General features: G+C 39.1%; 1 protein-coding gene across 9 annotated transcripts in view; it reads left to right on the top strand.

Annotated features, from left to right (window-relative positions):
• nrxn3a (neurexin 3a) overlaps positions 1-24,770 on the top strand; it is a 125,299-nt gene that overhangs the window by 77,198 nt on the left and 23,331 nt on the right. For 8 of the 9 annotated variants that reach the window (XR_011079371.1, XR_011079370.1, XR_011079368.1 and 5 more), the window contains exons 11-18: positions 4,451-4,654; positions 6,649-6,675; positions 9,875-9,994; positions 10,299-10,419; positions 10,979-11,239; positions 15,732-15,922; positions 16,212-16,385; positions 22,083-22,202. Coding sequence is in view for 5 of the 9 variants with exons in the window: in XM_068595467.1 (XP_068451568.1) it covers positions 4,451-4,654; positions 6,649-6,675; positions 9,875-9,994; positions 10,299-10,419; positions 10,979-11,239; positions 15,732-15,922; positions 16,212-16,385; positions 22,083-22,202 (1,218 nt within the window). In the remaining 4 variants the exon portion in view is untranslated. The remainder of the gene's footprint in view (positions 1-4,450; positions 4,655-6,648; positions 6,676-9,874; positions 9,995-10,298; positions 10,420-10,978; positions 11,240-15,731; positions 15,923-16,211; positions 16,386-22,082; positions 22,203-24,770) is intronic. The other variant, XM_068595469.1, reaches the window with a different exon arrangement.

The raw sequence follows: 24,770 nt of genomic DNA, 5'->3' as shown, positions 1-24,770 counted from the left end.
AGACGGCATTAAAAAACATCATGTTTTACCTGCATTAAGCTAAACCATCTGGTTTCCTGTGAGATGAGATGCTTTTATTTTGAAGGCGGCTCGCAATGTGCACCATTTGTATGTTAAAAGCTACAGAAAATATGTTTTTGTATACACATAAACAGTAACGGTATTAGCACTCTGCGAGGAAGAGGCACAAGGTTAGTTAAAGTTGGCAGACACGATACCCCACCTGTGAGCTTCAGTATGCCCTAGCTCTTTGTGTGCACGTCTGTCTCAGTGTGCAGAGCGTGCATGCATTTGTGTGTGTGTGTGTGTGTGTGTGTGTATGTGTGTGTGTGCGTGCGTGCTATTAATGCAAACTGGTAGTAAGCAAACATAATTATTGTTTTAGTGCCTTTGGAATAAGATGTCCGTATTATGACAAAGTGTTGGAATAAATGTTAAATATTTAACTGCAAAGTAGTAATGCGTGATACCTTTTTTGCATTGAATCATACCTGGATGTTTGCTGAAATTAATTGGCTAGCCCAGGGGTGGGCAAACTACAGCTGCTGGGCGTTTTTATCTGGCCCGCTGAGTATTATAACGATTCTAATTTGAAAAAATATTATTATTATTATTTTAAATGATTATTAATATTAGGCCTGGCGCTATGTCACAGCTATAGCCCAAGACCCACTGAGCGGAGCTACTTAGTTGTCAGGGATAGGAACTCCAGTCAAGGTTTCACATTTATAAAATTATACCACAAAACTGCATGTGCACGCGGAGAATACATTAATGAGTTCAGGCTTTTAGCCCGGCCCTCCACAATATTTTTTGTTCCACATGTGGCCACCTGGGAAAAATAATTGCCCACCCCTGGGCTCGCCCTACCCAAAAAAAAATCCACCAGCCGCCACTGGGTGTAGCAGAGTTCAATTCTATTCAGTTTATCTTGTATAGCCCAAAATCACAAATATTTGTCTGAGGGCTTTATGATCCGTTAACATATGACATCCCTGTCCCGGGACCTCACATCAGATCAGGAAAAAAACCGGATTGCTCCAAAAACTAATAAAATATGCAATCACTTTGTTAGAACAATGCAAATGAAGTTATATCTGTGTAAAAAATAATCAATATTTGGCAAAACAAAATTGTGGCTGAATATTGTGTACTGAATATCTTTTCAAGATTATAACAATAACCTGCAATCTGTGCCAAACAAAACAGAATTAGTGCAGATATGTGAGTTTTAAGGGACGCAACAGCAGAAAAACTGATCTCATTGAGATCGGCTTTTGGCAAAACGCCAAGAATATTGACCGTCGCACGAGCTAACCTGTTAATCTCGTAAACATGTCCACGAAAGTAAAGGCATTTTGCCATGTATTTATTACTGACGTTTTATGTCCGTGAACTTTGTACTTTTATACTAAATGAAGTTCTCATGTAGCTCATGGCGAAAGGTTGTTCTGAAACCACAAGATAGCCGGTTGGATTCCTGGTCTCTCCATAGTTTACATGTTGAAGTGTCCTTGAGCAAGACACTGAACCCCTAGTTGTTCCCCGGGCACCTTAAAGCAGCCCTCTGCTCTTTAATTACTGAGGATGGGTTGAATGCAGAGAATACTTTCCCTACTGTGGGATTAAGGCAAACAGAACAAGTTTCATACAGAAAAAGTGCTTTAAAATATTTGTCCTATGTTTCCAAACTTTGAAACGGATGAATTTTACTCGCAACATAACAGGAGGGTAAAGACCAGAACAGGCATTATTTACCCAAGTTACAAAAGAGTCAGTACTTACCACAAACCATTAAACACCTTAAAGATGTCTTGCGTTTGTCTGTTACATCCTTCAATGGTCCCTCCTCATCGGCTCACAAACGAATGAGAAAAAGAGAGAGAGAGCAGCAATAGTTGAGCGCACAATACAGTAAATAAAGAGAGGAAGCAACATAGGTGAGAACAAAGTCGTAAATTAGAGAAATAAAACGTTCTAAAGCTAAAATAAACACACCTCAAACACAACCCTGCAGGAAGATGCTGAGGTGCTGGATTTTTAATAAATGCAGCCATAGAGCAGGCTTTATTCTGTCTGCTGTGAGTGTGGGTCAGCACAGCTCATCGATAGCAACACTCTGCATACAGCAGAGGAGGCAGAAAGGAGCCTGGAGGTAAACTGGAGCATATGCACATAAAAACACAGCGATGTAACAACCTGTTAACAACCTAGCTAAAGGGAGAACTTGTGTCCACGGATGCAATGCTTGTACCTAATGCTATGTTCACACAAAAAGTGAAGCATATTTTTTGCGCGAGTAGATGACATACAAAGTCAATGCAAAGACCAGAATGGACGGGCACCCAAAAACATTGCACGACAGGGAAAATATTTCATGGAGTTAAGCCACTCCAGCAAGTAAACTCACACAAGTAAAGCAACGCCAAAGTTCACTCCGCTTTTGGTGTGAACGCAGCATTAGTATCAGATGTCAAGGGGAGAGACAAAGTGCCTGTATTTAACAACCTGAGCAGGTTGCACACTCTGCACGCCGTTACAAAAGTAACACTACATTTCGTAACGTCAGTCATTAGTGTCATCATTCACAGGACTCAGTAGTCAGTAGTCACATATGGAGTGAAGTGAACTCAGAACACGCTTTTTTCCTAAACCTAACTCTGTGGTTTTGTTGCTGAAATCAAACTTCCTGTAAAGACGGGAGTTTATTTTGAAAAGACCTTACATCATTACAAATATAATTGGGATATTTAAAAAAATAAATATTTAAATAATGTTGAGAATACACAATTCAATATTAGCTAGAGACATATACTGGGGAAGCATAACATAACACAACATCATGAAATATGCATAATATGGATATTATTTGTACAACATAATAATAATACACTGCTCCTTAAAATACTATGAATGGGTCAAATGCAGAGAATACATGTCCCCACTGTAGGACTAATAGGGGATTATTCCTATTCCTACTACTTAATGCACCCTAAAACTCTTTTATTGATACGTAACAAAATTGTAATCAGTCTGTGTTTTTTGTTTTCTTGTGTGGACATGTCTCTGCATCTATGTCAACTGCTCATTAAATAAATGACTGTGATCAGTCACGCAGATGCCTCGGACTGATGTCTAATTGACAAGGTGTCAGATTACAGCATGGTATAACATACACAATTTAAATTCTCATTAAAGCTTTGAAAGCTTTGACTGGGCTGTCAGATTGCTCTGACATATATTTCTTGACTGTATCTGTGTGTGCGCGTGTATGGGGTCTGTGTGCGTGTGTGTGGGTGTGTGGGTGTGTGTGTAATGACCTGCATGTGAGATGGTCTCAATAGAGTGTGTCCAAAGGATTTATACACTTTTAACTGAGTGACCTTGTCATGTTTAAATCACCGAGAAGAAGACCTTAACCTATTGATTTCCGTTTCTTTGCGAAGATATGAATATATTCAAAACGTAAACATTGTAAAACGCGGATCCGCGTTGCAAGTTTCGGAGAGTTAAACCCCACTTGAAAATGATAGAATGTTGGAAATGGAAGCAGAGGTTTCAGAGCATTTTTGGGGATCTCAGGATTCTGTCTTGATTTTAATCCAGAACATTGGCAGAAATGAAACGTACTTAAGTGTAATTTATTTGTGTGTCTAAACCTCTTGACATCTGTTAAGAGGTACAGACGGATGTATCCGGTCATTTTTCAAATCTTACCAAGTTTGATTCATTTTTCCAAAACCTTTTCATTCTTTCTGCCGCAGCCTGGTGGTTGTGGATCGCTGCTTTAAGGTACAGGATGCCAACCGAAGCAATAGTTGTCTTTTAGGGCCGGCAGGTGTGTGTGTGTGTGTGTGTGTGTGTGTGTGTGTGTGTGTGTGTGTGTGTGTGTGTGTGTGTGTGTGTGTGTGTGTGTGTGTGTGTGTGATGGGTTTGAAACCTATGTCAGATCACTTGAAGACAAGTCTGCAGGGTATGAATGTATTAAATACAGCAACCATGCATATGCGCCACAAAGGTGGCAATGGCCTCATCTGCTGGGTCTGATTGTTGTGCATCCTGGGTGGCTGGGAGAGCATCCTTGTTGTGCAGAAGGACGAGTCTTTCCAGCGATAATGCGACGGACCTGTAGTTGTTGAGGAAGGTAATTGCTGCCTGCTTCAGAACTTGCACAATTATATGTTTTTTTTGGCATCTGGAGACAATCTACTTTGCCAGGGGTGGATTGAATATATTTGTGGACATGTCAGCCAACTCAGCAGCTCAGTCTCGAAAAACTAAAAGAAGGGGAAACAAAACATACAGAACACATGGAGCAAGGAGCCCCCCAGCAGTTACATTCAGCAATGGTCTGGATCAACTGACTGACACTGGCAGTCCGAGAGCACGTGTTAGATTCCAGCTTATGATATTGCTAACATCTCTCTATGCTCCTGACTCTCTCACACAGAGGCTTCCATCCTCTCCTATGATGGCAGCATGTATATGAAGGTGGTGATGCCGACCATTATGCACACTGAGGCTGAGGACGTCTCCCTGCGTTTCCGCTCCCAGCGGGCTTATGGCCTCCTCATGGCCACCACTTCCCGAGAATCAGCCGACACGCTCAGGCTGGAGTTGGATGGGGGTCGCGTCAAACTCACGGTCAACCTAGGTATCGTATGCCCACCCCCACCCCCACCCATCTGGCTCCACACCTCCACCTTCACTATGAGACAGTTCACTGTTGAGCAGTGACCTCTCCTCTCTTTTCACTTCTATCTCTTTATGTTTTTTTATCATTACCTCATCATGATAGTCCCTTAAAGGTTTTTACCAGCCTTACAACATACATAGATACAATATTTGATCTTTTTTGCATGGGTGTTTTTGTGCAGTTTTTATGCACACAAATAACCATGGACTGCTTACTAAAAAACACACTTTACGGGATAACATCTTTGGCTACACATCCTAACTTTTTTTATTTCAATGTTAAACATGTTTGGCCCATCTCTAAAACAGACAAACCATAGTCATGTCCTTATTCTTGTTTTCAGAACTTGTGAGACAGTCACAGCACAATAATTGTAATGTAGGGATCATGTGCTTTAAAGAATGCTTTCTGGTAAATATTTTACAGGAACAAAGTGTGCTGAGACTTTCTAAGAGGTGATTTTCACCAAGTATGCTCAATTATTTCTAGTTTATCATTCAACAGGACATCAGAAAAATGTATCTTGTCTTTCTCACTAACCTCATGTTCTGTCTGACATCAAGTAATTTCTCTATCACCATCCTCTTCTTCTGGGTGGTTGTTTTCTTTGCTAATGATGGTGTCTTTTCTGGAAGTCAATGCTTTTTCAGTGTTTTGTTTTTATGTTTACCTGTCAACTCCATTTTCCATCATGCTTTGTCAAAAGATGGTATTCACCCCTTCAAAGGCCTTAAGCCTGCGGCCCGTCAGGCGAACAGCCCGAGAACAGAGCCCAGCTAAACCTACAGCTGGCTGCGACCCCAAATATTTCCAATCATACTTTGTAAAGAAGTATGAGAATTATAAGTCACACAATCCATTTATACAAAAATGTCAAATGTTGCATATAACATGTCTTGTAAATACAATCGTAAGAGTAATGGCAATATTAATAGACATTAGCTGGTTTGCCAAGCCACATTTACATAACTCATTCACTGATTATATGAAATCATGTAAGTCATACCACAGATTTTAGTCAACATGTTTATGTTGTGCAGCTCTAATTGTTCAGAGCTCATATGATTTCTTAGTCTATGTTAATCTGCGTGATTTACTACAGAACGTTTGTAAAACTTTTTGAAGATCTAGCCTCTGATGTATCTTAGTGACACATGTAGACATAGTATAGCACTCCGGATCTAATGGTTGGGGTTCCTGTGCCTCTGCATGGTGCTGGTGCTGATTGGATCGTGGCTGTTTGCTCCCACTTTTCTGTTGCGGTTGACGACACATGAAACCACCAGCCACATAGTGACCAACCCTCACTGTCTTCACAACTGCATACAGCAGTTATTCTGGCCTCAGTGGGACTGTTCCGATACTTTGTATTTTCACTGTTATCACATACTGTCTTACAAAAATCAATCTTTTTGCTGTTTTATTAACATCAAATTAACAAACTATCAGTCAGTGTTTCTTGACTTATCAAAGATCCGTGGCTCTGAAATAGATGTCTGCTACCATTTGGAGCTAGAGGCTTTGACTTTTCAATTCTTAATATTCAAACCTAAAGAGGAACAGTCAGTGTTGGGTTGGAAAACTCATGTAGCTGGTACTACAAGTGGCCATTTTACTGTAAATACTGTCACTAAACAATTATTAAAGTTCACTGGTACTATGTGTAACAAAAGAGCACTAGCTCTAGAAAAGCAGCTTTTTTTCCCAGCACATTTCTATGACAAATCCATGCATTATCTTATTTACGAATAAAACATTTTTTGGGAAATCTTTAAAGTATATAATTTATTTCATGCTAATTTAGCATAAAGCTGACTAAACACTAAATGAATAAAATGGCTGCCTTCCTGCATGTGTACGTCCCCGGAAGGGTGGACTTTTTGTTTTTGGATGTCTGCAGCAGTAACCTTGAAGGATGCAATTTCATCTGTCATTTATTCTTCCCCATCTAGACTGTATCAGGATAAACTGTAACTCCAGTAAGTTAACACTCAAGTTTCATTTTGCTTTTATTGTTGATGGTATGTAGATGATGTTGTTGTTGTTTTTTTTTAAAGGAAATGTTAAAAAATTATATGGAGGATGAGTTCACTCAGTTGGTTAGACAACCCATAATTCAACAGAATGCACAAGAAATAGCCTCAGTCAAATGGAATGAGTTTTGATTCATTCAAATTATTCAACAAATCTAAATTTATTTTAAATCAACCACTTTACGCCATATGTTTATGGTTTTCTCAAATTTGTTATCAAAAATGAAACATTTCTTACCCTATTCCCTGTATTCAGTAGACAGTTTCACTTTGCCACATCTTTAAGCAAGTGTAGTTATTGACCATTCATTACCTTTCATTATAAGTGATGACATCATATGATTAGATTCTGAAGCATTGTTTTTGAAAACAGAACTTCAATGTACCTGAGTGCTACTTATGACCGTTTAACAAACATCTGGACTGTACTGAAACACGTCGGTCCCAGTAACTGATACACTTAATGTCGATGGTCTATTGATCATTTGAGTAGTGTAGATGTAGCTAGCTGTTCGACACTGTCTGCCTATTTGGTGCACCTCCACAACGATATACCTTAACACTGACTCCATCTCTTGTGCTCAAACCCCCTTTTCCTAATACCAATGTGTAACACAATTGCTTCCATCCAGTAATGTTAATTATACAGAATGAGTAATTGCTATGAATACCGAGTACATTTCAGGAGTAGTGCATGCAACAGTATTTATGCTTCAAATGCAAATTCAACAAGACTAAAACATCTACCTCAATGACTATGTTTACATGCACACTCATATTCCACTATTATTCTGACAACGACAATATTGTGAATTAAATAGGATTAATGTAAACATCATATTCAGTCTGGATATTCTGAATTAGGCCTTATTCCGAATGGAGCTTTTTCTTATTGAGACGTGTGCAGTGGCGGGCCGGGGATTGGTACCTGCGCAGTTGCGATTGTGGAAAAAGCCCACATTTCTTTTCTGAAGGAGAAACACACCTTTTTGAAACATGATGAAGGACTTGGTTATAAACATCTTTTGAGACATACGCAAATATCGCAACGCCAACCTTTTCTAGAAGGTGGTTGAAGGAATGACAGAAACAAGTCCTTCACCAAAAGAAAAATCTTTGACACAAAGAAGCAAAAATTGCACAATGGCTCCTGCTTTTTCTAATTTTTCTATATTATGACATAAAAAAACAAGTAAGATCATTGACCCCTCAAACAAAGCCAAGAATTGCGTCGATGTGGGATTCACTGGCACCAGTGATGACGCGTCATGTGCGCCTTTTTCGTTAATCAGAATATAAACGGCTGCATGTAAACAAGAATATAAGTGGAATTTATTATTGTCTTTTTCAGAAAAAAATGAATATTTGGTGCAAGTAAACTCAGTCAGTATAAGAGCAGTAATTTAGACATTTTAGAAGGCAAGGCAACATACAGTATTAACTTGTATTATTTTATTCATTTTTATTAGCACTAGTTTAGCATTAGTACACGGAGTCCAGTGCACAGTCTATGTGGATTGAATTTGATAAAATACATTTGTATCACAGCTATAAAACTTTGTACCTAAACCTTACCAGCATGGTTGGAAAAAAAACAGATGCAACAACAATACCCTGAAGGTAATGTCCTCATAGTCCCAACAAAGAGAAACAGCATGTTGCAATACTTAAACAGTGGCTAAAGATTATTAACTGAATTCCCAAATTATGCAGAATATGCAGACAGAAATTTGGGATCCAATCCAATGTATTATTATGTCAAATTGCATTTTACCCAATCAAAGTTGAGGAATGTTGATTTTCTTTGAAACTACAAGTATGTCAGCTGCTTTTACAATGTAAATGTGTTTATAATGATACTACAGATTGCTTTTACTCATAATAAGGCCATTGAGATTGTTACCTTATCTGTTATTTCTGTTATGTCTACTGGTATATATTATACATATATATATATATATATATATATATATATATATATATATATATATATATATATGTATATATATATATATATATATATATATATATATATATATATATATATATATATATCATGGATTGAGATAATAAAAGATCAGAGATCTGTGCTTTTGTAAGAAATGCAAATATAACTGATTTTGGTTGCTGCGATCGCACTTCCTGTTACATTTTCTGTATTGACAAACAAAACATATCAAACAAATATTAAAATAATTGAGTTATTTTGGTAAACCGAGCCTCAAATGTGGAACGCTTGGCAACATTAACATTTGCGACATGCAGCTATGAAGTTACCGAAGTCTATTTTAACGTTAAGCCAGCAGGTGAAAGTTTTGCGGACAGAAGAGCAGTGATAAAAGTCTCCTGCTTAAGCATGTTTTTCTCCTCAAAGGCTCCAATTTTTATTGCACAGGCAGATATATGTTGTTGCGGTAATATAAACGCGCTCTCAAAATTACTTTACATCTACAATTGTAGATCTCATTTGTGCTCGGGGATGTTTACATTGATTTGCTCTGACAGGTTTTTATAGGGAACTAAAAAACTATATAGTTTGTTGTTTTAGACTTGTTGGTATCTCACCTCTTCAGTTCGTTAAGCATCACTTTGAGTATTTACATCGTATACACATGTATTTCCTGTCTATAAACCTCTTAAAACAGATTAGATAGAGTACAAATAGAATGATATTTTATATTGGACTAATGTTTGATGTGGCTGGGGTTGTATTGGTAGTTTTGGTTTGGATTTCATTGTCAGAAGAAGCAATGAAGACAGGAATGAAAGATGCCAAGGAGAGGATTGAGTGTAAGGAAATCATTTGAAAGCCTATGATGAGTAAAAGCAATGTGTCATGCTGTAGTTGCCCTTTCTATTTAAGAGCCATGTCTCTTTTCTGCAGTATAGTGGTGAGGTGTATTCTATGAGAATTATAATGTTAAGTATGTTGTGTGTTTTTTTATCTGTGTATTTCACTGACTAAACCAAACCTTTGTTTTCCAAAGGCATAATAACTACTTTGAACTATATTTAAAGCCCTTTTCAAGCTAAGCTAAGCTGCTTGTAGAAATCTGCTAATGATTCAAGGCTGACACTTGGGAAAACAACGGTTTGGTTTGAGCCTCAGGATGTATTTAACTTTATGATTGACCATTGTTCTCAGGCAAGGGACCGGAGACCCTGTATGCCGGGCAAAAGCTCAATGATAATGAATGGCATACAGTGCGAGTGGTGCGGCGCGGCAAAACCTACAAGCTAACTGTTGACGATGATGTAGCAGAAGGTACTTACCTGCATCAACTCGGTTCATGCTTGAAGCTTGAAGGAATGCTCCTAGTGTTGCCTTGTCAGTGGTATTACACCATACTGTGGTGTGTTGCCACAGAGACAAATAATCAGTATGTAATTGTGTTACAAAGAAAGAATGTAGCTATGTAAGCTTTGATGGCACTTTGCATCCATCTAATACTGTTAATGTAATTTTCTCCTTAAATCAGCCCTTTTGTGTTAGTGTCAGACAGTGTTCTCTTTTCTTTTCGTTTTTGTCTTTCTTTTCAACCCATCCCCTCCACCCTCCCCATCTTCAGGCCAAATGGTGGGCGACCACACCCGCTTGGAGTTCCACAACATTGAAACAGGCACCATGACAGAGCGTCGATTTGTCTCCAGCATCCCATCCAGCTTCATTGGTCATCTGCAGAGCCTTAGGTACTTTGATAACCTATTGTTACTTTGCTTTTTAAATGTGTATTAGTATATATTTAACGTTTAACTAATTAATTAATTTGCATGGTTTTGCTGTTGGCGCTAGTCTCAGTATTTTCCCCATGTACACAAGGCACATTTAGAGAGCAAGTAGGCAAGAACATTGAGTGACTAAAGAGAGAGATTTTTCAAAGGAGTTGGTGGAGTTCAAAGAAAAGGGTTTAGTTAATATGCGACTTGTGTTTGCTCAAGAGTGACCATAAGACCATCTTTGTAAATTCAAATATTTAAATATGCTGTATACTTTGTAAGATATAAGATTCATCAGGTATGTTTTCCAGCTTGTTTGTCAGCTATTCTGTCACCAAATGGCTAAAACTGTTAATTGCTTCTCAATAACCAAGGTAGAGATTTATTTAGCTAAGAGTCTCCCATGTCTAAAACTTAGTTTTCTTTGCTTGAAATTATCCTTGAGTAGCATCCGGTACCAGGCTTTGAAGGACAAGGAGACTCTTATTTTGAAGTCAATTATGTCAAGTTCCTGTTCCTGTCCTTTCCTCAGATTTAACGGCATGCTCTACATCGACCTGTGCAAGAATGGTGACATTGATTATTGTGAGCTCAATGCACGCTTTGGGATTCGCTCTATCATCGCCGACCCTGTCACCTTCAAATCCAAGAGCAGCTATCTGAGCCTGGCCACCCTGCAGGCCTACACATCAATGCACCTCTTCTTCCAGTTCAAAACAACCTCCCCAGACGGCTTCATAATCTTCAACTCTGGAGATGGCAATGATTTTATTGCTGTAGAACTGGTAAAAGGGTGAGTTTCATTTTGAAAGAATGCTTGTTAATGTTTATTTAATGAGTAGTAGGCATGGACCACGATCCATGTCAGCAGATGGAGGTAGAGAAGAGGGGCATAAGTATGGCAGGAGGCAGGACCGGCTCCAGACAGCCACGATCAATGGAAACTTGAGATCCGAGAAAACACAAAGACTCTGGGGAAGAAGTAGAGTTAGTAATGTGCTTTGATGAAACGTGAATTCATCCAAAAGGAGAGCGAGAAGAGAGAGGAGCTCAGTGTATTCTAAGATGTCCCCCAGCAGTCTAGGCCCATAGCAGCATATCTAGGGGCTGGACCAGGGCAAACATGAGCCAGCCCAAACTATAAATGCTGTCAAAGAGTAAAATATACTCTAAAATGAGGTGACGGTGCCTGCCCTCAGGACTGAAAGTGGAAGCTGGTTCCACAGAAAAGGGGCTTGATAACTGAAGGCTCTGGCCCCCATCCTACTTTTGAAGACTCAAGTAGCCCTGCATTCAGTGAGCGCAGCTGATATGGGGTAATATGGTACTATATACTCTCTAGTAGGGGAATATGAGCTCTCTAGTATGGTATTATGGTACTATAATCTCTCTAGTTTGGTAATATAATACTATAAGCTCCCTAGTGGGGTAGTATAGTACTATGAGCTTTCTAGTGGGGTAACATGGTACTATATGCTCCTTAAGATATGATGGTACAGCACCAATAAAGGCTTTGTAGGTCGGGAGAAAGATTTTAAATATGATTCTTGATTTTACAGGGAGCCAGTGCAGAGCAGCTAATACAGGAGTAATGTGATCTCTTTTCTTAGTTTTAGTTAGTACAAGAGCTGCAGCATTCTGGATCAACTGGAGAGATTTAAGAGACTTATTTGAGCAGCCTGATAATAAGGAATTTAGTAGAAGTAACACATGAGTGAACAAATTTTTCTGCATTGCTTTGAGACAACATGTGCTTGATTTTTTTTAAAATCTTACGTAGGTGAAAAAAATGCAGTCCTTTTGATTTGTTTTACGTAGGAGTTAAAAGATATGTCCTTATTAACAATAAAATCAAGATTCTTTACGGTGGTGCTAGATGCCAGAGCAATGCCATCAAGAGAAAGTAGTAGTAGTAGAAGGTTGATGGGAGGAAAGCCATCTAAATATATATCAGGGCTTACAGCAGTTTCTAAGGCCACTCTATTTGAGGATAGATTGGTACAAATTGAGGGCACGAGATTATGAATCTTGCCTCTAATAGTTAGAATCGTATCATTGAAAAAGTTCATGAAGTCATTACTACTGATGTGTATTGAAATACACAGATCCACAGAGCTATGACTCTCAATCAGCCTGGCCACAGTGCTAAAGAGAAACCAGGGGGTTGTTCTTGTTTTTTTTCTATTATTGATGAGTAATAGGCTCCTTTGGCACTACAGAGGGCCTTCTTAGATGTTCCCAGGCTATCCCCCAAACTAACCAGGATTCCTCTAAATTGTTCAATTTCCATATGCATTCGAGATTCTGTGATGCTTGCTTCAATATGTGGGTCTGAGGGTTATACCATGGAGCGAGCCTCCTTTGTTTATTGATCATCTTTTTTAGAAGGGCTATCGAGTCCAGAGTGACTCTCAATGAGCCAATAGCACCATCGACAAGATGATCAATCTGGGACAGACTAATGTTAGCACAGGAGTCCTCTGTTATATTGAGACATGGAAAATAATCAAATACAGAAGGAATCGCTTTCCTAAATCTAGCAAAAGCACTGTAAGTTAGACATCTGGTGTAGAAACCTTTGCCTATCAGCGTACACTCCGATCGTATAACTAAAAAGTTAGAAGGCAATGGTCTGATAAAAGAGGGTTTTGTGGAAAGACTGTGTTCTATGTTAATGCCATATGCATTAACAAGGTCGAGGGTGTGGCCAAAGCAGTGAATGGGTTTCTGTACTCTCTGACTGAAGCCAATCGAATCTAACGATGAGATAAATGCAGCACTAAGGCTATCATTGCCGACATCCACATGAATAGTATAATCACCTTCAATAACAACTGTATCAGTCTTAAGGACTAAACTTGATTGAAACTCAGAAAATTCAGATATAAATTCAGAATACAGACCTGGTGCCCGGTAAACTATAACAAATATAATCGACTGTACTGTTTTCCAGGTAGGATGTGAAAGACTAAGAACAAGGCATTAACAAGAGTTAGTTTAATCTAGGTTGAATGACCATGTTGGATCAGCTGGATCTGTGAATAAGCAACCATTTGCTAACATGTTGGCCATATCAACTTAAAATTGTATTGTTTCTGCTACATTTTTAGTCTTTGTTACTACACACACACACACACACACACACACACACACACACACAGCCCAGTGATCTCGTAAGTTAATTATTAACTGGATCACGAAACAAAAGGCGGCAGATTTTCAACACAACGGATGGCTTTTCAGTAGGTGATTATTGGTTTCATTCAATGTTTTTAGCCATGTGTTTGGATTTATGTCACTTTAAATACGTGTTTACTGGCTGCAGAGTGACATGGTTATCTTACATTTTCAGCATAATTCTATAATTGCTGCACATTCCCACAGATTTGCGTTTGTCTATGGAAGGATCATTGTGAGACCTGGTTTACCAGTCTGTTGACAGGGCAATTTCTCAGATCAAGTTTTTCCCAAAATACCCAGAATCCTCATGAACTATCTCACCATACGTGCTGGGCTCAAAAAATCAGGAAAATATTAAACCCATCATAATTAAACCCTAATCAGATATGATTTTAACGAACGTGAGCAGTACATTCAAATTAGGTGAGGCCAGCAGAGAAGACCAGCAACTTTTTTTTACTTTTTGCCATTCTCTGCATCAGAATTTACAATCAGATGTTAATCGGCTAGGGCTGCACGGTGGTGTATATTCCTCCCACAGTCCAAAGCATGCAGCTATGGTTCATTGATTATTCTAAACTGTGCAAATGGTTGTCTGTCTCTATGTGTGCCCTGCAATGCCCATGCCTTCACCCACTGCCAGCTGTGATCAGCTGAGCCTCCCAGGATCGTAAGAATGATACGCGGTTACGGATAATGACCGGAAGGATGTTATTCAGCTACATCTCTAAAGAAGAAAGTTTTTAAAGTTTGCAATGGAATGTCATAAATATGCATTCAATAGCTACATGCATTGTTAGTATATGTTAATGGTAAATGGACTTGCATTTATACAGCACTTTCTTCTCTTTTTCAAAGCACTTTACACCAGTGGCGGGCTGTGGATTTTATACATGCACATTTAGTCGAAGTCGATCAACTTTTCAAGTGCGGCATGCAGAGAAGGCTTTGCAGGCCCTGACGGCCCGTGACTGCTTTACACGACATGTTAACATTCACCCATTCACACACACCCGAACCCTAAATGCACTGATAGTGCAAGCTGCCATACCAAGTGCCACACTCCTAATCACAATCTAATCTAGATTCATTCACTCCATTAATGTTTCGAACAATCCTTCCATAAAGACTTTTAAGCATGGAATTGAAAAAAGAAAGAAAAAACATGCACTTTATTAATCCCCTTGGGGAAATTATTCTCTGCATTTGACCCATCCTTGGTTAAGGAGCAGTGGGCTGCCTTGTGAGGCGCCCAGGGAGCAGTGAGGGGTTAAATGTCTCGCTGAGGGACACTTCGACATCTGAACTATGGAGGGACTGGGGATCAAACCGGTACCTTGAGGTTACAGGACAACCACGCATCCCCCTGAGCTACAGCCGCCCCTAAAGATTTAATTGAGTCAACCAACTACAATATGAATCATGTTCATAAACATTTGATTCAGAGCAAAAAAACTAATAAGGTACAATACATGTGTACATAATTAATTCATGAATAAAAGAACTACTTATCAGATGAAGGACAAATGTTAACTTGCCCTCTCTATGAAAAGGTTTTAACTAATGTTGAACAAAGATGAAAACAGATACCGCAACTACATGTCTTCTCGCCTCAAACATTTTTAGAAACATATTTCGGTGACCTATTTTTGTAATATAAGAGAAAGGACCCAAATGTGCCACCATGTTGGTCAATTGAATATATGTATGGGATTTTCACTTCAGAAAGCTTACTGTTGAAGTCTGTGCTCATTTCGACACACACAGTAACGGCACAGCCTTTGGGAGCAATTTGTGGGTCCTGTATTTTGCCCAAAGACATTTCAACATGCACAATGGGGGAGTTGGGAATCAAACCGTCAACCCTAATTAGTGGATGACCTGCTGTACCTCCTGAGCTACAGATGATACACATATTTATATATATATATATATATATATATATATATATATATATATATATATATATATATATATATATATATATATATATATATATTTGAATCCAATCTTCAAAAATTGCCCACTTTTTGGGCTGCCAGTTTGTGAACATTGGGTGACAATTTCTAAAGTAATCTGTAACTCTCATAACTTTTCTCTTGCAGATACATCCACTATGTTTTTGACCTTGGAAATGGGCCCAACCTCATCAAGGGCAAAAGTGACAGGGCATTAAATGACAACCAGTGGCACAATGTGGCCATCACCCGAGACAATAGCAACACCCACACACTGAAAGTTGATGCTACAGCCACTAGTCAGAGTATCAATGGGGCCAAGAATCTGGACCTGAAAGGTATGTAAACGGCATGACTGACACATGTTACATGTTGACATCTCCTTGTGTGTTCAGCATGTCGTTGAACTACTAAACAACTGTCACTGTGCATTCAAATGTGTCCATTGTATGGCTTTTTGTTATAACTTTGTACATTTACTCTATACTTGATAACATTACCTCAGTACTTTAACCTGACAAATGAATATGGCACAGATGTGCAAGCAACTGATATTTGAAGACAGCATTTATAACATACACATGAGATAAGATCCTCTTATTGTGTCTCTATCTTGTCTACCCCCAGGTGATCTGTTCATCGCAGGACTGGGTCCAGGCATGTATGGCAACCTGCCTAAACTGGTGGCTTCCAGAGAAGGCTACCAGGGCTGTTTGGCATCGGTGGACCTCAACGGTCGCCTGCCGGATCTCCTCAATGACGCCTTGTTTCGCAGTGGGCAGATTGAGCGTGGATGCGAAGGTACACCGTCCCTCAAATCTGAGCCTGATTTAGACTTCTACAATACAAACTTCAACTCCAACTCCAGCAGCCCTTTCTTCCTGCTCAATGCAAACAGTAGCTCCAAAGCCCTGCATCCATACGGAAGCCCCTTCATTCTAATAACTGTATTTGTAGTCTTCTCACTTACCCACTGCTAGAGTCCGGCCAAATATTAAACAAACCACGACACCGCCACATGTCATCGGCCACAATGGTTACCAGCCACAATGGTCACCCCCCTGACAGTGCCGTTTGGATCACCGTCAGAGCGGTTTGTGCCAGTTCAGGGACATAAAATACTGCAAGGGGTTCCATTTTTATTTCTTCTGCTTTTGTAAAGTTTAATTTTTTTGTTCAAAATTTTGTGAATGTTTGGAGACTTAAGCAATATTATCGTAAAAAGAAGGTACTTCAGAGATCCTTACCAGTGTAAGGATCTCTGTGTAAGGTAAGTTCATTTGTGTAGATATAATGCCATATCAATTTGAGAAACATTCATTCAGTGCAAACAAATAAAAATTTGATTTCTCCAAAATGAAAAGAAAATAAAACAATTATATTACATATTTAAGTATCTGCATCATAACCAGTTAATTAACCTGGTGACTTGAACACATAGAACTGATCTTGTATTACACGGGAACTGGTTAGTCCTGTATTCATATGCAGTATTATAAGAAAGACTGCTTCTGTGTAACATAATATAGAAAAAACTTGATACTCTATATTTCCCTCCTTGTTCACACAATTTAAAAACATGTTACAAAAATCTAGAATGTTCAGATGTTTAGGGTAGAAATACATGACTTTTATGTGTTGAGAACTCAATATGTTTCACTTTTACATGATGAAAGGCTGAGGATGAAGACTAATCCATGAGTTTGTCTCAGTACAAGACTGGACAATATAATCCAGTTGGATGTATTAAAAAAACAAATGATTTAGGAACTTGTAATCAGACCTTATAGCACTTTTTATGTGGCAATTTCAGTCCTCTGTCAGTGTCTACTACACACAATGCATTCAAGTACAGTTTTAAGTGTAGGTCAGCCACATTTTGGCAGTGGTCAGAACCCACCATACAACAGTTGTAGTTAAACATATCACATGGAAAACAATATAAACGGCTATTTAAGTAAACACTGTCTTAGAGGTATTGTGTTTATACAACAGTAAAGTGTGTTCACACGTTTTTTCTACTCCTTTTCTACTCAACAACAAAAATCGACACATGAACATACTTGTTCTGGTTGTTAATGCCTTGAATCAAATGCACTCACACATATTATATTCATGAGCAGGGTTGTCTCAATGCTGTGTGGGCAACGGTGGAGATAGCAGCAGCAGAAAGCTCCATGTCCACTCCTCAAGGTTTAGTCTCATAACCTCGACTAACTCAATTGGCTGTGGCTCCGTGGTGATCAGGGTTGTCCTTCAATCAGAGAATCAGTGGTTTGATCCTTGACTCCGCTAGTCCATGTCGATATGTCCTTGGGCAAGATACTTAACCCCAAGTTGCTCCTATCGCTGTGTCTGAATGTGTATGCATGTTAAATGCTCACCTTAGCTCCTCCCATCATCAGTGTCTGAATGATGTAATGTAGTGGGAAAGCACTTTGAGTTGTCGGTTGACTAGAAAAGAGGTGTACAGGTCCATTTACCATTTGTAATCATAAATTTGCCTCAGAGGGCTTTACAATCTGTACACATACGACATCCTCTATCCCGGGACCTCACATCAGTACAGGAAAAACTCCCCCAAAAAACCCTTAAAGAGAGAAAAAGAAAAGAAAGCTGGGCGCAACATCCTTTATCAAGCTAGACAAAATAGATTTCATGTGTACAGAATGAACAACATTCAGAGTTACAGCACATTTAATGAATATGACAGAGATTATTCATACAATGAGTAGTAGCCATGATAAAAAGTTACAACTACCAATAATAACAGCAACAGCAGATAATGAAAGCAGTATTGGTATCTGCGATACCAATAGCAAAGCAACTAAGCCCACTGCTAAGCCCATCACAGGATGATCCACATTAAGCAGCTTTCTATGTTCATGTGTCAATTTTTGTGTGTGTGAACACACTTTACTGTTATAAACACAATATCGCCAACACAATATTTACTTAAATGGCTGTGACGGGAATTTACTTGTGTATGCGGCAAGACTTATTACGTATAGAAAATCTTATTGTTGTTGTGTTAACCCCTTATTCCTTGAATTTATTTACAATTCTATAAATATATATATATATATATATATATATATATATATATATACATATATATATATATATATATATATATATATATATATATATATAAATATATATATATATTTAATTATAGCACATACAATACATTTAGGTATGAGGCAAAATAATAGGTATAATTGGGCATAATAGTTATTAAACACATTTCTCAGGTATAGACATTATTTTATTGATGCTGCCACTGCGGAAACAGGGCTTTGAAATTAAATAAAAACATATAATAATAATAATAATAATAATAATAATAATAATAATAATAATAATAATAATAATAAGAGAGAGGGACACATGTACACAGTTAGAGATGTATGCTTATAGTTAAAAGCTTTTCTGTCAGACACAAGACGGGTGGGGTCTTAGCAAATGGTCAATTAGAGGGGTATAAAACAAACTAAGAATGTAAATACAAACAAAATGGTTGCCTCATAAAAGGTCTATACATATGGAGTGCTATGGTTTAGAGAGGCCAATACGTCACAACAGCTTTGGAAATCTCCATCAGGCCAAACCCAGACTCAGTCCATACCCTTATTGTCACAAAGCACAACTTGCCTAATGGTTTAATTTGATTTGTATTGAATTCCAATCATTAATGCATATTGTTGCTACATCAAAAGGGGCCGTTAAAACATTTTGCAAGAGCAAGCAGATGTTACTGTGGACCAAATGTTTTCATTTTCCTTTGCAAGTGGTCATTCTTTTGTAGTTGTTTTTGTCATCGTCTTCAGGTTCTGGGCGTCCACAACCTGTTGCATGGACATCATATTCTGTGCAGATGTTTATTCTTGCCATATCATTCAGTTGGACATTAAGTGTACTCTATGTTGTTGTTGTTGTTGTTGTTGTTTTTTACATTCACTTTCAGAGCTCCATGTGTTTAAGTTTCATTTCAAATAAAACAGACAATAACGTTGTGTACTTTATGTCCTCCTCGCTTTGACAATCTGAATGTATGTACCGCAAGAAAGTAATGCTTGTCTAATTTATTTTTCAAAATAAAATCTCATCCATCACAGTGTTGTTCTTCTCCATGGCATTCTGTCTCATTTTTATTTGTGCTGAGTGATTAATTTTTTTTTGCTGATGATGATCATGACTATGCACGGCCTGCTTTTCATTACAAGCTTTCATCGCATACATGTTTGTGTTTTTTAGCCAGTGAGCCCTTAACAAAGCCCACTAATAATAGTTAAGTTACCCATATATTGTACTGTCACTAGAGGGGGCTACTGCACTGTGGCCAACATTTAACAGAACAGTACCAACAGTAACCGTAAACTTTCCACTGTGGTGACATCATACATTAAATCCTGAACCCGATCAGTGGATCACTGGCAGAATTCTCCTGCAATAAATTACATAGTCCGATCTACTCCTCCTCATGGGCAATTCACTTGGTCCTGAACAGCCTCTTACAGAGCAGCTGGCATCAGTTTACCAGGTAAGTCTCCACTCAACACATTGATGCAGTTAAATGAGTTGATGCACACTGACTGTCGGCATGCTGTTACCATGTATGGAGCTACATTAAAGCAGATATATATTTAGAAATGCCACATAACCACATGAGGAGAGGCAGGGTACACGTCCGACACAACGACACCTCCTTGGACAAGAAAAGGTTATGTGAGATAAAACTTGTTCCGGCTTCAGGATCATTATGAAACACATTACTAATAGTGTTTAAATAGTGTGGTTATAAAGCAGAAATCTATTTGAAAATATAAAAGACAGCCCTCATTTACACTGCCATTCAAAAGTCTTGGGGTCGCAACAAGGGTTAGCACTATTGGAACTGGAATATTATATATTACAAAATATTAACTGAACATACTATGTACTGACGACACAGAGTTTAACCCTCTTCAATCTGACCACTGATAGACTGCAGAGGCCCAAAGACAAATGGGTAACAAATTATGAACCAGTTGATCTAAAGCAGTCTGGGTGTTGGGGGGAAAGAATGTTCTAATGGTATTTTCTCCTTGAAAGTAACACTGTGGGAACATGTATAAAACATGCATTCAGTACATCCCAACCCAACATTTTACGTAGATACAAAAATCAGGATTAACATACAGGAATATAAAGAATACCCTTAACACTTAATTTAAAAGCAGCTGCAAGGTGGTGAAAGCGATTTGTTTCCTCGGAGACATAATTGTTGGGATTCTGGAAAAAGTCCTTTGAGCCACCCTCGAGGTGCCACTTTCCAAAAAGGCATTACTCTGATTACTTTCGGAACTCTGAATGTGAAAAAAAGTGACCATTTCGTTGTTACATTTTCAACATTTATGATCCTGCATCAAGCCCATTTGGAAAAGTTTCAGGGGTGTAAAATAATATCTATGTATAATGTTATAATGAATAAACTAGGATCCCTTGCCGCCCTGCCTACATGTCGTAGATTCTCTTGCCATACATCTTCCCTAATTTCATTGACAAGCTTCTTTTGCCATATCAGTCTCAGGCCTTCACACATTCTAGTTGAATATTTTACAATTCTCTATAAAATATTGAGGCAGAGTGTAAGCATTTAGAAACTCTTAAATCTTATACATATTACTTTTCTTCTCTTATCAGTCCAAACACTGACCCCATGCTACTCCTAAACTGTACATACTTGCCAACCCATTCCTCATCTATTTTTCCCTAAACAGAAGAGAGTTATTCTTAATGGAGGAATCGCTTTGTTAGTATTGAGAAATCTCCAGAACATTGTGTGCCCTTCCCCATACAAATTGAGAGTGTTGTAAAATTAGATTTCTTTGTTCCGTGTGTGATAATGAATTCATTTACCAAGAAGGATGCAAGTATCCCCTCCATTTTTACCCACACAGGTAGATATTCCTACTTTTTCCTGTGCAGTACAATCTTATTCATTTAAAATGATGCTATGTTATATATATATATATATATATATATATATATATATATATATATATATATATATATATATAGATATAGATATAGATATATATAGATATATAAATATATATTGACATGAAATTAAACGCATTTATTTATATATATATATATACATATATATATATATATATATATATATATATATATATATATATATATATATATATATATATATATATATATATATATTTGGAAGAGCCAATCTCCACACACATAGATCCCAGAGAATCAGTCACGAGGGGCTCGCTGTGGGTGAATTATATGCTATCAGATCTCTAAACATTCACAGTAGGCTCTGGGTTCACTTCCCTCATGTGCTGCTTTTGGTTATGTATCACACCCAGTTCTCTCTCTCTCTCTCTCTCTCTCTCTCTCTCTCTCTCTCTCTCTCTCTCTCTCTCTCTCTCTCTCTCTCTCTCTCTCTCTCTCTGTATGTGTGTGGTTATGGGGATGGCTGGTGTTCTACAGGTCCCAGCACCACCTGTCAGGAGGACTCCTGTGCCAACATGGGCATTTGTATCCAGCAGTGGGAGAACTACACCTGTGACTGCTCCATGACCTCCTTCACTGGAACACAGTGCAATGACCGTGAGTACTGATTCTACTATTACATTTCTAAATGTAAATATCACACATATGCAACAGAGAATGGACAAAATCCCCAAGACTACACAATCCAAAAGGTTAACTCGCATTTATTCATCCATCTGATTATCCTAGCCGCTAATCTTATTCAGGCTTTATGTCGCCATCCTATCACAAAGCTGACACAGAGACAGACAACACTCATCAACAATGAGAGTCATTGATGAACCTAAGCTGCTTTGGACTGTGGGAAGAGGAATCCACACTGACATGGGGAGAACATGCTAACTCCACACAGACGGTCCGACTGGCAAGGGATGGAACCCCCCTTGCTGTAGGGCAACTAGGCTTGAAACTCGGTTCATTAACTCATGACAAATTTACTTTGCATTATATGAGGCTGCAACTTTAGGCTCATACTCCCCTGTAGCCTCCTCCTACAGCTGTACATCTACAGCTTCAAGTACAGTTGAAATTCAAAGCATCTTCAATGACCTGCTGGTCTTTAAATGTCTTTGGCGAGTCACACCATTATTATACAACGGCTCTGGCTCCAGTTCCCTGAGAATAGTTTCAAATGACAGTTCCCATGTTGTGTGTTGAAGTGCTTTGAACGACTAGTCATGTCACATATCAAATCCATTCTCCCCCTCACCCTGGACCCATTCCAGTTTGCATACCGGGCCAAACGGTCCACAGAGGATGCAATCTGCTCTGCTCTCCACCCAGCCTTCACCCACCTGGACAAAAAAGACTCATATGTGAGAATGCTGTTGATAGACTTTAGTTCAGCATTCAATACCATCATCAACAACTTATCTGCAAACTTGACCAGCTGGGGCTCAACACCTTGCTGTGTAACTGGCTGCTGGACTTCCTCAGTGAGAGGCCACAAGCGGTACGTGTCGGCAACAACACCTCAAGCAGCATCACATTGATCACCGGGGCCCCTCATGGCTGTGTGCTTAGTCCTCTGCTCTTCACCTTGCTGACTCACGACTGCAGAACCAGCTACAGCACCAACCACATGGTCAAGTTCGCAGACGACACAACACTGATAGGTCTCATCACCAAGGATGATGAGACCCTCTACAGGAAGGAGGTCAACCTTCTGACCACGTGGTGCGGAAACAACAACCTCCTGCTCAACAGCAGCAAGACCAAGGAGATTGTTGTTGACTTTCGGAAAGGCCAAACTCATCACTCACCACTGACCATCAACGGTGCGGACATTGAGCAGGTCAGCAGCACCAAATTCCTGGGGGTGGATATCAGTGAGGACCTCTCGTGGACAGCCAACACGACATCGCTGGCAAAAAAAGCACAGAGGCGCTTCTACTTCCTCCGCAAGCTGAGGAAAGCAGGAAGCCCCCCATCCATCATGTGCACCTTTTACCGTGGCACCATCGAGAGCATCCTGACCAGCAGCATCACTGTGTGGGGCGGAAGCTGCACAGACTACAACAGAAAAGCTCTGCAGCGCATCGTGAATGCAGCTGGAAGAATCATCGGTGGTTCACTCCCCCCCTCCCCTCCCTGGGGGACATATACAACACCCGCCTCACCCGCAAGGTGACCTTGATTGTGAGCGACCCCTGCCACCCCTCACACGATCTCTTCCGCCTCCTGCCCTCTGGTAGGAGATACCGGAGCCTCCGACCTCGCACCACCAGGCTGTCCAACAGCTTCATCCACCAGGCTGTTAGGAAGCTGAACTCTCTCCCCACCGTCTAACTCCGTCCTCTTCAGACTCACATGTTGAAATGCTGACAGGGAATTACAGTCATTTATTACAGTCATTTATTTATTATTTATTTATAGTTTAGTCCTTCATAGTCTTAATAGTTCCTAATTTATATTTATGTTGTCTATATGTTATATGTTGTCCTTTTTAAAAAAAAATGTTTAAACTGTTTTTTGCACTTTATTATTTATTATTATTTGCACAATTTCACTATATGTTGGACAGAAGAGAAACATACTTTCGATCTTCTGTAAGTTTGCACTGCACATTGCACAAAATTGATAATAAAAACGACTTTGACTGTGTTCTTAATCACTTATTATTGACATTGCTGTGCACACATTTCATAAGGTCGCATAACGCTTTTTCTTCTCCAGAAGCAGCAATGATCGAGCCCTTGCTCTATTATGCACGTTCAGGGTACTTGCTGGATGCTGGTTGACCATCATACACGGGTTAGACGATATTCATGCGTGGAGCAGTTAAAGTTTAAATGTTTTCTGAAATATCTCAACAGAGTGCAGCATAGTGAACAGGTGAGAGTGATGGAGCTGACAAGATGTGAGCAACAGATGTACTGAATGAGCTGTGTAGATTTAAGAAATAAATGTCTGATAAGATGTTATTAGACTGTGATAGTCTAAAAAGTATGTATGTTCAGTACTTGAAGGCTTCGATCAGAACAGGTCGTCTTCCAAAGATTGGCTGATTAGCTCTGATCAGGTGGCATCTCGTATGGCCGCCCCATCATGCAAATGCATTTATCATTTGCCCCCCTCACACACACACACACACACACACACACACACACACACACACACACACAC

The sequence above is a fragment of the Clinocottus analis genome, unplaced genomic scaffold (genome assembly GCF_023055335.1).
Source record: "Clinocottus analis isolate CAN_PGR_092001 unplaced genomic scaffold, fCliAna1.0.p SCAF_30, whole genome shotgun sequence".
In the NCBI taxonomy this organism is placed as follows: domain Eukaryota; kingdom Metazoa; phylum Chordata; class Actinopteri; order Perciformes; family Cottidae; genus Clinocottus; species Clinocottus analis.
Note: the sequence above shows the minus strand (reverse complement) of the source record. Positions and strands in the feature narration are given on the sequence as shown.